Genomic DNA, 12,678 nt, shown 5'->3' on the forward strand with positions numbered 1-12,678 from the left:
TGTGAGCAACTCCCTAATAGATCTACATTCATACTTTTTACCTCCTATGCCCTCACTGCACGAAAAGCACTGTAAAAAATAATTTCACGTGTACAGCTGTGAATGATGTTCTATAATATTCTGGTGAAATAGATAAGATGGTGATTGTAAAAATGGCTAAAAAGCCTAGAAAAGTGAAGGGTTAAGAGCAAATTAGCAAAGATGCTCAGAACCAGATTTCAAGTCATAGATCCAGATTACAAGTAATATTTTTATAATAGATGGGTTACAAATTTCAAATGTATTTCAATGAATTAGAAACCTAGTTTCCATTTTTGATAAAAGCTCTTTATAAGCATTATAGTAAATCTCAAGTGTTGGGAGAAAATATTTTTAAAATTGGATTTTTCCTAACCTGACTGATCATATTTTGTCTCCTTCTGAAGTTAAATATTTTTTACTTTTGCAATTTATTAGTTATTGCTAACTAGTATACACCATTATGGCTATGCTGCACAAAAAATAAATTTTAAAAAAAATGTAACTGTCCCAGAAGGCATCATATAAATGGAGAAATTGTAATTATTTTCCTGATTTTTTTTCATGAAATTAGGATTCATAAAAGCATTCTGTATTCTATCATAATTACCAGTAACATAAAAACTAATGCATTCCTGCAATTTTCAATCCATTATTTACAGATTTGTCATTTGTTATTTCTATCTCACAAAAAGAAGTTAAGCATTTTTATACTTAAAGCAAGAATCCATCAACACAAATGCAGCAATTACTGAATCTCCTATAAGCCAAAGGTAAATAATAGCATTTCTTTTAAATGAGATCTCAAAGATATCTGGTGACATTTGTCATTCATAGTGACTACCACATCTGACACTAGCTGGAAGAGAAGTTTTGTATTTTAGTGACTACTGTAATAAAGCCTACAATGCTGTGTCTACAAAATGCCCAAATAACCAAACAAAAACTCCCAATACTCCTCAAAATCAAAACAACTCTTATTTCTTACTGAGCAGTCTAAAAGCCATGCAAATTGCAACAGACCTTTTACTAAATTTAGGGGAACAAAGCTGTTTTCCTGTTCATGTAAGATGGTGAGTAAACGGTGTGCATTCCTAAGTACATGGGTTACTCAGGCCATAAAGAGCATGCCAGGCAGCATTAGTGACACCGGGTCTTATCCCACCTCTCCGGCATCCATGGAAACCTCAACAGTGCTCCTATTCCAGCCAATACAACTGAATGGGCTTGAGAGAAGGTACCAGCTTTAGTACTGCAAAAGGACCACCCAGCTTTCTTTGAACAACAAGCAAATGAATATGGGAAAGAAAAAGGCTTATACTTGAGCCTTGTCTCATTTTAAAAAAGCAACAACAAGAAAACCCAAACCCACACAACACACAGTGCAGTATTGTCAGACCACTGCAAACTGGCACACAAAGAAGCCTTTTAAATACTTTAAAATAACCCATACTCTTTCTTCAATATAGTCATTGACCCTCTAGTTGCTAACTTTTAGTATATTAGAAAACCCAAAACTTTCGGAATTGCCCAAATTTGCTTGTTTCCTATGACAATCTAGATACTCATATGGCAGGAAAAAAAAAAAAAAAACAACAGAAGTTGTAACTCCCTAGTTTAGCAGACCTGACCTAAACAACCACAGAAAGTAAAATCACCAGGGTGATGAAAAACGAGGATGGTAATTTAGTTTTAATACCTGAGAGCTACTCACATGTTAACAGATTGTAGCCAACAAGAGGCACAATCCCTTGTTGTAAAGGCAAACCATTTAATAACTCCGAAAATTTTAAAGACATTTAAAAAATCCCTGAACTTTTTAATGCACAGGAGCTTACATTCAAACTTCCACAAGAAGGTTTAGCTCTACTGATTAAAAGAGAAATGCACTAACAAGAGGCTATTTATTTAAGGACCTCGTTAGCCAAATTCCCCATTTACCCAGGCTGCCCCTCAAAATAACTCATCAGATGTGCATGTATCCCTAGCACAGCTGAACTATTTTTAAGGTATCTTAAGTATTTTAAAGATTTTTTCTGTATTTAGGTGCATCGTACCATATTACTGAAACAAGAAAGAACAGTATTCTGAACATAAACTTTTATCCATATTGATTTTTCCCCAAAATGACCTTTTAATTGTCTTTAAGGAGCCAAACCAGAAGTTATTGTGAAAAAATACTGAAAATGTTATGTTAATATAATTGTAAACATGATTTCATAAAAATATATATGAAATAATTATTTTTAATTTGGTACATTATGTTACAATGAATGAGTTGATCAGAATTGTCCATACAAGCAACAGAAAGTTATAGGAGAAGCTGAGTGTGTCTTCATAATATGAAAGCAACATAGAGCAAAGCAAAAATAATCCAGGTGATCTGTTATGCAAGAAAGACAGACTTTGCAGTCACAGACAAACAGAAATCTACCTGTTGGAGGTCCAAAGTAATGGTCACATAATGATACTCAATTCCGTTCTGGATACTAGGGCTTTGCCACCAAGTGTTCTTGCCATCAATTGCATTTGTTATTGGATGTCGTTCTGTTAGAATAGCAAAAATAAATATATTTCAAAATTATTCGGCAATTTAAATTATTTTAGATTTTAAAAATCTAGATTTTAATACAATTACAGAACTAGTGAGGCAGTACTTCAAAATAAAGAACAAGGAATTAATTTTTCTTTTACTCTTGGGGCACAGTCATGCTTATTATTACTGTAATACTCATTTAATATTAGTTGTTTGGTTTTGGTTAGGATCACAAGAAGGTGATTCCGAACACCTGAATGCACTTGGACGGTCTCCTGATACTACAGCAACGTAGGCTTCTAGATCAAGTGAACATTTCCTGCAGTCTTCTGAAGTTTCAAGTACTGTAATGTCTTTAAATGTTCCAATAGAAACAACAAATCAGGAACCAGACATATGGTTTGCAAGGAAAGCAGAGATTAAAGTTACACTGGTACTTGCATTTCTAAGACAGTTTAAGCACACATGGAAATAATTCAGAAATCATTAAAGAGGAAATTATTCAGAAATCACTACAGAATATAATTTTCAACTGGAAAATTGTCTGGCTCACATATAGGCATATAAAGAAGGTTTGCTTGGTTATAATCCACATCAAATTCCATGAGAGGTTACTTTTCATGTCCATATTTACTCTGCTGCAGTGTCCCAAATGAATCCCAAATAACAGAGAAAATAATTTATTTACAGAGTTGAATTCTTCCTAGAATTTGAGATTTTCTAAATTATTAAAGTTTGCTTACACAGTATTTTAATGTTATTTAGACTGAGAAAAACCACACTCAACATTTCCAGTTACTTTTTGTGGTCAGTGAGTGTGTCTCTCCTATACAAAATAGATAATAAGGTAACCTCAATTTTAAAAGGTACAAGGATGTATATTTTAAGTCCCTAATGTCCTACAGGTTGTACATTATGGGAAAAATAACCCAAAGGAAATTCAATTTCTTCCATGTGATTCTGTCTGCAAGAACATAAGAGAAATCCTACCCCTCTCATTAAGGATGCCCTTCTAAATTGACGGGTTTTCTTGATATGAAACTGGAATATGCTTCACTAGTAGCTAGTCCTAGAATTACAAATCATTAATTCATGAACTGATTCATTTACTTGTTATTTTAATTATTACTTAAACCAACCAGCCAGATTGATAGTCTTTGTGGCTCTGTTTTTTTGCTACATCAGCCACCTGTGGAGGACAGGAGTCCTAGCTCATTAAGGAAATCCGGAATGTCTGAACATATTTAAAGATACAATTAAAGTGCTTTGTGGGTGTGAGGGAAGGCATAAATCCTCAAAATTGAAAATGCCAAAAATTTCATTTAAATAACAAATTATTCAGTGGCACTAGTAGGCACCAACATTTGCAAGATAGAATACTGGTGCTGCAAGGGATGTTATTATTAGCTTTATCTTTATACTGAAGAGAAAAGCAAAACACACCCGTGCTTTACATGTTGTCAGTTCCCCCAGCTCCGATCATTTTCACAAACCTTGGCTTTCAATGAGTGCCAGCAAAAATCACCTATAAAACAAACTCAGAGCTCCTCAGTGACTCTGACAGAAGCTGTCTAATTGGAATATTTGATGTAAGTCTCTTCGGGTGAAATTGATATAAAGGTAAATCATGAGAAGGAGAGTTGAGAGATGAACCAACAATTAACTGTAATCACCATTATGAAAGTTAAATCATAATTCATTTGAAAACACCGATTAATTGCTGGTATGTTTTGCCTATTTAAGAGGTAAGGGAAAATACAATATTTGTAAAAAGGACTGGATAGCAAACGCAGTTCAAGGACTAATCTCCCTGATGGATGGCAAGGAGGAGAACTTACAGAGTGAGCCCATCAAACTGTGCTCTGTAATTTGGGCTCACATGTGATTAACCAGGGAATTTGTGTTCATTTCCTACTACAGTAATTAAGGGGAGGCACTCCAGACTTGCACATTCCAGGGGGATCATTTAAAGTCTGGTTACATTACATGGTTCTTCTATTAATGAGCCATCTCTGTTTAAATAAGTCACTTCCTTCTGCCAAATGAACATTTAAAAACCTTAAAATGAGATGTGGTTGGCAACAAAAGACCAGACATTATGAAGCTGGGCAGATTCAAGTTTTTAAGAGAGTAGGAGTGAGGGGAAACACAAATATAAATCATTCAGATGGGGTTTATATGTATATATAGATACACACATATGTGTGTCTGTGTATATATACATACATTAGAGTACACTATCTGATAGCATAGGCAGGACACAGGAACAAAGCAATCCAGTTCTGGTTTAGGTTTGTTTTTTGAATTAAACAAACTTGATATAGAAAATAAACTCGTATGATGTGCATGCATCTCTAAACACCCATCTATAAAGAAGGGAAAGAATCTATTGTGCAGTGTTTCTGCCAGTTGGAATGGTTCCAAAAACCCCTGCGATCTTCTCTGAGTGAGACACACTACTATAATATAACATATTGCTACAAAATCGTATGACCTTTCTTTAGAAGGCAGCATTTACTACAATTAAAGAAGATATAGAAACTTGAAAACCTATACTGGGAAAAAAATAGGTTACAACTCTGTTCAGACAAATGAAGTAGTTTGTTACTGGGGCAATTACAATTAGCTTCACAAACACAAGGTAAGGAGCAAATGGCTGTGTAACCATTTAGCAGGAAAGTATCTGGGGATTATAATGGACAGCTAGCTATATATCTCTCAGTGGTGTCACACCATTAAAAAGGGGAAATATCTAAGTAAAAACATGTAAACAGGAATATATTCTGCTCATTCTGAAGCAAACCTGCATCTCTATGCAGTGCTGGTAGAAGCGCAAGTGAATTTTAATAAAGATGAAAACGTCTAGAGAGAATTCAGAGAATTGCAATTTGCACAGTTAGAGTTCTAGAAAATACAACCTATGAGGAGAATGAAGGAAAAGAGATAGTTGAGTGTAGAAACTAGATAGAGAAATACCATCAACCCTCAATAAGTAAAATACTTCTGTAAATAAAAAGGGCATAATCCATTCCCTATATTGACTGAAGTTAGGGAAAATGTAACATGAATTTCTGCAAGGAAAATGCAGATTAGCTATTAGAAAAAGACTTTGGAGTGAGTGATCACTCTATGAAGGGTGGCCCTGGAAGAAAATTTCTAAAGAGAAGCTAAACAAGTTTCTGTCTGAAAAACTACATAGACAGCTCATCTGGAACCAGCAGATAGATCAAATGTCTTTTTTTTTTTTTTTTTCTGTGGCTTTAAGCATATGCTTAAATGTGCTGTGTCATGAGGTGTGAATATATCTGAGCTAGATTTTAGAGGGAAACAACTGGAAAAAAAGAGCAATTCCCTCCATGCCTCTGTGGCTCTGCTTCTTCCAAAATTTTATGTATTGCATTAAAAGCTGTCTTAAGTGTATCAACACCCTTTACCATCTACAGTGCCAATATACTCACAAAAATTTAACAACATTAACGCTATTCGTGTTTTTCACTGCAAGTTCACATGGAATTAAACTTGTATGACTTGACTAAGAAATTTTCTTAGTTTTAATCTTCCCAACTGTATAGAAATATGAATCTCTGGAAACAAATGATAACAAATTTATACTCAAAAACTGATTTTGCTTCCAGGAAGTCTTTAAGAAAGCAGTGTTAGCAAAGGTCAATTTTAATATGAAAAAATAAACAATTAAACTAAGCAGTGCTCCATTATCTTATACTACTTATGCTGGCTCAGTTAAACTGAATTAACATCAAACAAAGAAGAAAAATATCCCAGAATACAATAAAATAAAACTGGAGTTGGCCCTCAACTGAAATTTCAGATGTTGCATCTCGTGGTGGGTTAACCTTGGCTGGATGCCAGGAGCCCACCAAAGCCACTCTATTGCTCCCCTCCTCAGCTGGATAGAGGAGAGAAAATATAACAAAAGTCTCATGGGTTGGGATAAGGACAGAGAGAGATTATTCACCAATTACTATTACAGGCAAACCAGACTAGATTTGGGGTAATTAGCTGAATTTATTGCCAATCAAAATCAGAGTAGGGTGGCAAGAAATAAAAACCAAACCTTTTAACACCTTCCTCCTACCCCTTCTTTCTTCCTGGGTTCAACTTCACTCCCTGATTCTCTACCTCTATCTGCAAGCAGCGCAGGGGGACAGGGAATGGGGTTTGTCGTCAGGTCATCACACATTGTCTCTGCTGCTCCTTGCTCCTCAGAGAGAGGACTCCTCACACTCTTCCCCTGCTCCAGCGTGGGGTCCCTCCCACAAGAGACAGTTCTCCATGAACTTCTCTAATGTGAGTCTTTCCCACGGGCTGCAGTTCTTCACAAACAGCTCCAGCGTGGGTTCCTTCCACAGGGTGCAGTCCTCCAGGAACAGACTGCTCCAGCATGCATCACCCACAGAGTCACAAGTCCTGCCAGCAAACCTGCTCCAGACTGGGCTCCTCTCTCCATGGGGCCACATTTCCTGCCAGGAACCTGCTCCAGCATGGGCTCTCCACAGCATCCCACCCATCTTTGGGCATCCACCTGCTCCAGTGTGGGGTCCTCCTTGGGCTGCAGGTGGATCTCTGCTCCACCATGGACCTCCATGGACTGCAGAGGGACAGCCAGTGTCACCGTGGGCTGCAGGGGAATCTCTGCTCTGACACCTGCAGCACCTCCTGCCCTCCTTCTTTACTGACCTTGGAGTCTGCAGAGTTGTTTCTCTTACATATTCTCACTCCTTTCTTCTGGCTGCTGGTGGTGGTGCACAATTTCCCCCCAGCTTCCTAACTATGTTATCCCAGAGGTATCACTGATGATGCTACCACTGTCGCTGATGGGCTCGGCCTTGGCCAGCAGTAGGTCTGTCTTTGTCACTGACTCTATCGGACATGAGAGAAGCTTCTAGCAGCTCCTCACAGAAGCCACCCCTGTAGCTCTTCCACAACGAAAACCTTGCCATGCAAACCCAATACACTTAGATTGTCCAAAATGTTCACATTCTACATGTAAATATACAGGTAAAAGTCATCTGTTTTTCATTCATGGTCAGTATATATCAAGGGAATACAACAACAGCTGTACATAATTAATTTTCCTAAAGCTGAATTTAGGTGCTCCACTTTAATCTGAGTTAGAAAATTCAGTTTGAGGAGTACACAAAACAGATACAGATCTTGAAATATCAATGGAAGAGATAGGTAACCTCATTTAAGAAGAGAGAGACATTTCATAGTAATTGGGCCAGTGATCTACAGTTTTGTTTGTTGAGTATCTACAACATTTGGAAAAAAATCTTTTTAAAGGAACAAATTGAAAGTGGCAAACGTACGATGTGGAACCCTGCTCCTTTGATCACAAATACGGCACTGAGGGTTCCTTGCAGGCTGTCCAGGCACATGTTCAACAAGTTTGCAGTACATTTCCCGACCCTTTTCTCCACAGGTAGCATTGGTTGTGATGAGAGCATTAGTAGCCAGGTTCAGCACTGCAGGAAATAAACCTGGGAAAAAAAAAAAAAAAAATCATAAACAAAAGCAACAAAAAGCAAGGTGAATTTATCAGGACAATCATAAATGAACATAACACCTGTTACAGCATTGAAACAAAGGCTAAGTTTCTAACAACTATGGAAGCAATGAAGCACAGAAAAGCACCAGCAACTCTGGGTTTGAACCTAGAATTTAGACATCAGAATAAAGCAAATATGCTGACAGTTTCCTCCTCGTTCCCTTCTAAAATTGTAATTGTTATGCTCCAGCTATATCTTGAACAGCAGAACACCAAAGGAGAAACATAAAAAGCATTTCTCTTTTTCATAATCAAATCTTATGTTCCTTCCCCATTGGACACTGAAATATTGTATGAAAATTACATATGAAAACTCTTAATTATTCTTCTTTTCTGCTTATATCTCCATGGGAAAGCTTTTCTTTCACAGACCGCATCACTTGTATTACACTATATTACTTTTCTGCTTATGACCTCATAGTCACCCTTGTCATCAGAGGAGCTGAGTAATTCATGAAGGAACATGAACATCATCTGCAATGTGTAGCTTCCCTTTCCTTGAGAAGATAATATATACAAAATTATATCTCTTATGGCAGTACTGTTGTTAGCCTTTTCATGTGCACACGCTGAGTGATATATTCTAGTTCTCATTCAGCACAGCACTTAAGCACATGTTTGAGTGCTCTGCTGAACTGAGTTCTATGTAGCAGTAAGCTATAAAGATTACAAACCATATGAAGAAAAATCATTTAGCTGGGTTACTCTCCTTCCCACTAAATACTGATCAAAACCTTCGAGACACAGTAAAATTGAGCCATGGAGACAAAGTGATATGATATGTTGAATGTATACATTAGTCCCCCACATTAAATCAATCAGTTTTGCATCCTCAAAACTGTAATTTGTCATGGCTGCAAGTGAAACTAAAACAACAAAAAAAATCTGAGATATGGATTGGAATCAGCTTCAGATTTATTTGATGACAATTCCCACTGGCCCCAAACTCACCCTACTGTAATTCAGTCAGCTTCTAACCCTATTGCGTTATTATAACCTTAAAATAAGGCTTTAATCAAAACTGAATCTGCAACTATTGTACGCTGATAAAGCACCATTTGTAACGACTTTCCTTTTCCTTCTCCACAGTTGGACAACACTATTCAACTGATTCCTTTCAGTCCTTCAACTCCAGTCTCTTGCTTGTCTTTCAATTAACCTGCTTGCTATTTAATTACCATGCTTGGGTGGTCATGGTACAGCTGCCCTCTGACATTGTGAGTTAGGGACTCTCATGCTTACTTTAAAATCACGTTAAACATGGTGCTTGAGCATGGCAACCCATTAGTTACTAATCTATCCAATTTGTACAGTCAATCAATAGTTGAGATTTTATTGATTGTGTAGCTTGCTGCTTCTGTATCGATTACAGCTAATTTTCATCCTGTTTTAAAATCTATACAGTTGCTCTTGTATTTTTATTCAATGTATTCAGTGATATTTACTGCCTTCTACAATGGCGGTACCTGGTAAGAATCTATGTAAGCATTAACAGAGTAGAAGAATTAATAGCTGTGGAACTTCCTATGTTGACTTACAGCCTCATTATTCTCTTCTTAGTCTTTACAAAGTTAATAGTGTAAAAGTTAGTTATCATTTAGTCTTAACACAGAATCTGGCATTTGGTTTGGAGTTAAGTATTTTATTCCCTCAAAAGTGAACCTCATAAAAAGGATAGAATGATCCTATATGCAAGGAATTGCAGTAGATGGCATCAGGAGAATAAATCCTTCAAAAGCCAGTGGAACAGCTGAAAAAGAGCAGGAAAGAGCCTCCAGAGTAGCACGGTTATAAAAATATTACATACGTCTATACACAAATCGCACCATTGTTCTAAATTTTAAATCAAGTTTTAAATGGAAGAAGCATTAAGTAAACGAAGAGTACTTAAGGAACTAATGAATTAGAATGCTGTGTAACCATATCTAAGTGTTCCTGCTCTGGCAGGGGCTTTGGACTAGGTGATCTTTCGAGGTCCCTTCCAATCCCTAACATTCACTCTCAGGTAACTTCTTTTATGTACAGTGCAGCTTAGGGTAAAACTGCCACAAAACCTTGCCCATAACCAGTACAAACACAGGCACCGAAACCAGTACTGGGCGTTTCACTGAAAAGATCACATCAAGATCCAGAGTGTCAGAGAGAAGTACAACACATCACATTCCCTGCGGGCCCATGGGCACAGATTCGTCAGGAAGAGAGCAAGAGAAGCACAAAGTGCTCCCACACTGCACCCAGTCCTTAGTGTTTCATATTAATTCATTCTCCAGCCCTGAAATTTTAACAAGTTAAAAATTACAATTAACGAGTACATATTGAACTTTTTTTTACCTTTTTTTTTTTTTTTTCTTTGTGAGGAGCAGGGAACTGGACTTGATGATCCTTATGGGTCCCTTCCAATTGGAGATATTCTATGATCCTATGATGCTGCTTTGTGTAGCCCAAAATAAGGCTTTGTTTTTAAAGACCATTTGATGTTGAAGCCTGATGGAATGGAGGAAGCAGTACTATTCATATTGCTTTCTAGCAATTAGTATATATAATACTTTCACAACATAGGCAGGAGATTCTAGCAATAAAGAAGATGAAAGCATTGTCTTGAATGCTTTAGTCAGGCTTTCTGAATATGAAATAAAAATGTGAATGTTTGTGATGCTAGTATATATTGTTTACCCTTTCTAAGATTCCCATCTATCCAACCATAAATTCCCCAGGAAAAAAGGCAAGAGAGCTCAAGACACTACAGTTCATTTTTTTAGAGAATTTTGCCTTATCTTTTCATGAAGATAATCATGCAGAAGAAATATTTTAAATTGATGTACTAGTTTTGTGTATCTTAAAATTCAATCTCTCATAAAACTATAAAGTTTATTTAGTTATCAATCCCACCTTGAATTCTATGGGCATCCTGCTATGAAATACTTCCAAAAACATTATCTGCTATAATTACAGACAGCTCTTCTTTCTTTATTGCCATATACCTTTAGAAATCATTTGCTCCAGTGTGAAGACTGGGTAAAATGCCTCTGAGTCAGAAACACATTATCCTTATTTTGTGTAGCTCAAGTGCAAGCAGAGAAATTCTACTCCCTTCAACTGCCAGATATATCAATCTTTTCCCTCCTTTGTGTCACTGGCAAAAATGAATTAGCATTCATTTCTACCTGTTAAAAATACCAAAATTTTAGAATTGCACAGAGGAAACAGGTAGAAAAGACTGGCTTCTAATTAGGCAGTGGTTTCAGCAGCTTGAGTTCAATTTCTGTTTTTCAACAGATTTCTGTGGCATGAAGAGAAAAATACAGTCTCAGGTTCTCACCTATGAAATGGGCATGGTCATCTTTCTGCTTTCCACTTAAGTCTTTAAGCATGGAACATATTCCATGGAGTTTTTAGAGCATGGAAGCCTGATAGACTGTTTAGTGTTGACAGGTGATTAAACTATGAAAAGGAAAATAACACAGAAACTAATCAAATTCTTTCAAGTGGTGTACCACGCAAGGGTAATCAAGAAAGCTGCTCAACTCTCTACAGAATTAGTGATGATAAGCTTAGCACATATTGTCAACAGAACCAGTTTTAGAAAAAAAAAAAATGTAAAAATCAAAAGCAGCAAATCGGGAGGAATAGCTGGTTTTTGCCTACAAACTCCAATGTACTCAAGTTCTACAGTGCCACTATTCTAGTGAAGTGGGGTGTGTTACCAAAGTGCTGACTACATTACTAGTTTTTTAAATGATTCCTGTATCAAAGCAGAACTGAATATCTATCTTAAAGACAATAATAGACGATTCTTGAGATCAGAGGTCTCATGAGCCATCCTTTATCAATGTTAGAGTTCTTTGTGAGCATTGGCAAGCATATAGGTATGAGTGATTCACTGACTTTATACTTACATTAACAAACAGATTTTGACACAATTCTGCAAAGGCCACTAAAGGAACTAGGCTATGATGACATAGGAGGGACCTCTCATGAGATAATAGCAACAACAAAAAAAGGAAAATGGTGAATGACACTGGAAAAACACAGCAATCTTTGCTGAATCCTTTTGTTCAACAGTTACATAAGTAACTTAGAAAAGAGGATAAAAAGTAAGATTACAGTTTATTGATTATGGAAATTAATCAGGATAATAAAAATAAGGAAGGACCACAAAGAGTGGTAGAAAAATTTCACAGTACCATGTGTCTAGGCAATAAAATGGCAGATGAAATTGAGGACTGGAAATTAATACACAGGGGGAAAATATGATAGGCTCTACACTGGCTATTATCACCCCTGAAAGATTTATTATGGATATTTCAATGAAAATATTAGTTTGAGGAACAGAAACAAAATTATCAAATATATTTATCTGTAATGAAAACTCAAATACTATATGATATTCCTTATTTCTCATCTCCAAAAGGATATGGTAAAACTTAAACAGATAAAGCAACGTGTGACAAGACCACAGTTGTGGATCAGCTTCTGAAGGTGGACATTCATAGGCTGTCTGTTTTATGCTGAGAAAATAACTGAATGGGAGATGTATAAAATGACATAGCTGTAT

General features: G+C 36.5%; 1 protein-coding gene across 2 annotated transcripts in view; it reads right to left on the reverse strand.

Annotated features, from left to right (window-relative positions):
- Positions 1-12,678, reverse strand: part of LAMA2 (laminin subunit alpha 2) — a 359,087-nt gene that overhangs the window by 261,973 nt on the left and 84,436 nt on the right. For both annotated transcript variants that reach the window (XM_082048323.1, XM_082048322.1), the window contains exons 2-3: positions 7,885-8,055; positions 2,453-2,565 (exon numbers count right to left, since the gene is read on the reverse strand). In XM_082048323.1, coding sequence (XP_081904449.1) covers positions 2,453-2,565; positions 7,885-8,055 — 284 coding nt within the window. The remainder of the gene's footprint in view (positions 1-2,452; positions 2,566-7,884; positions 8,056-12,678) is intronic.

The sequence above is a fragment of the Streptopelia decaocto genome (genome assembly GCF_964273445.1).
Source record: "Streptopelia decaocto genome assembly, chromosome: 3".
Classification (NCBI taxonomy): domain Eukaryota; kingdom Metazoa; phylum Chordata; class Aves; order Columbiformes; family Columbidae; genus Streptopelia; species Streptopelia decaocto.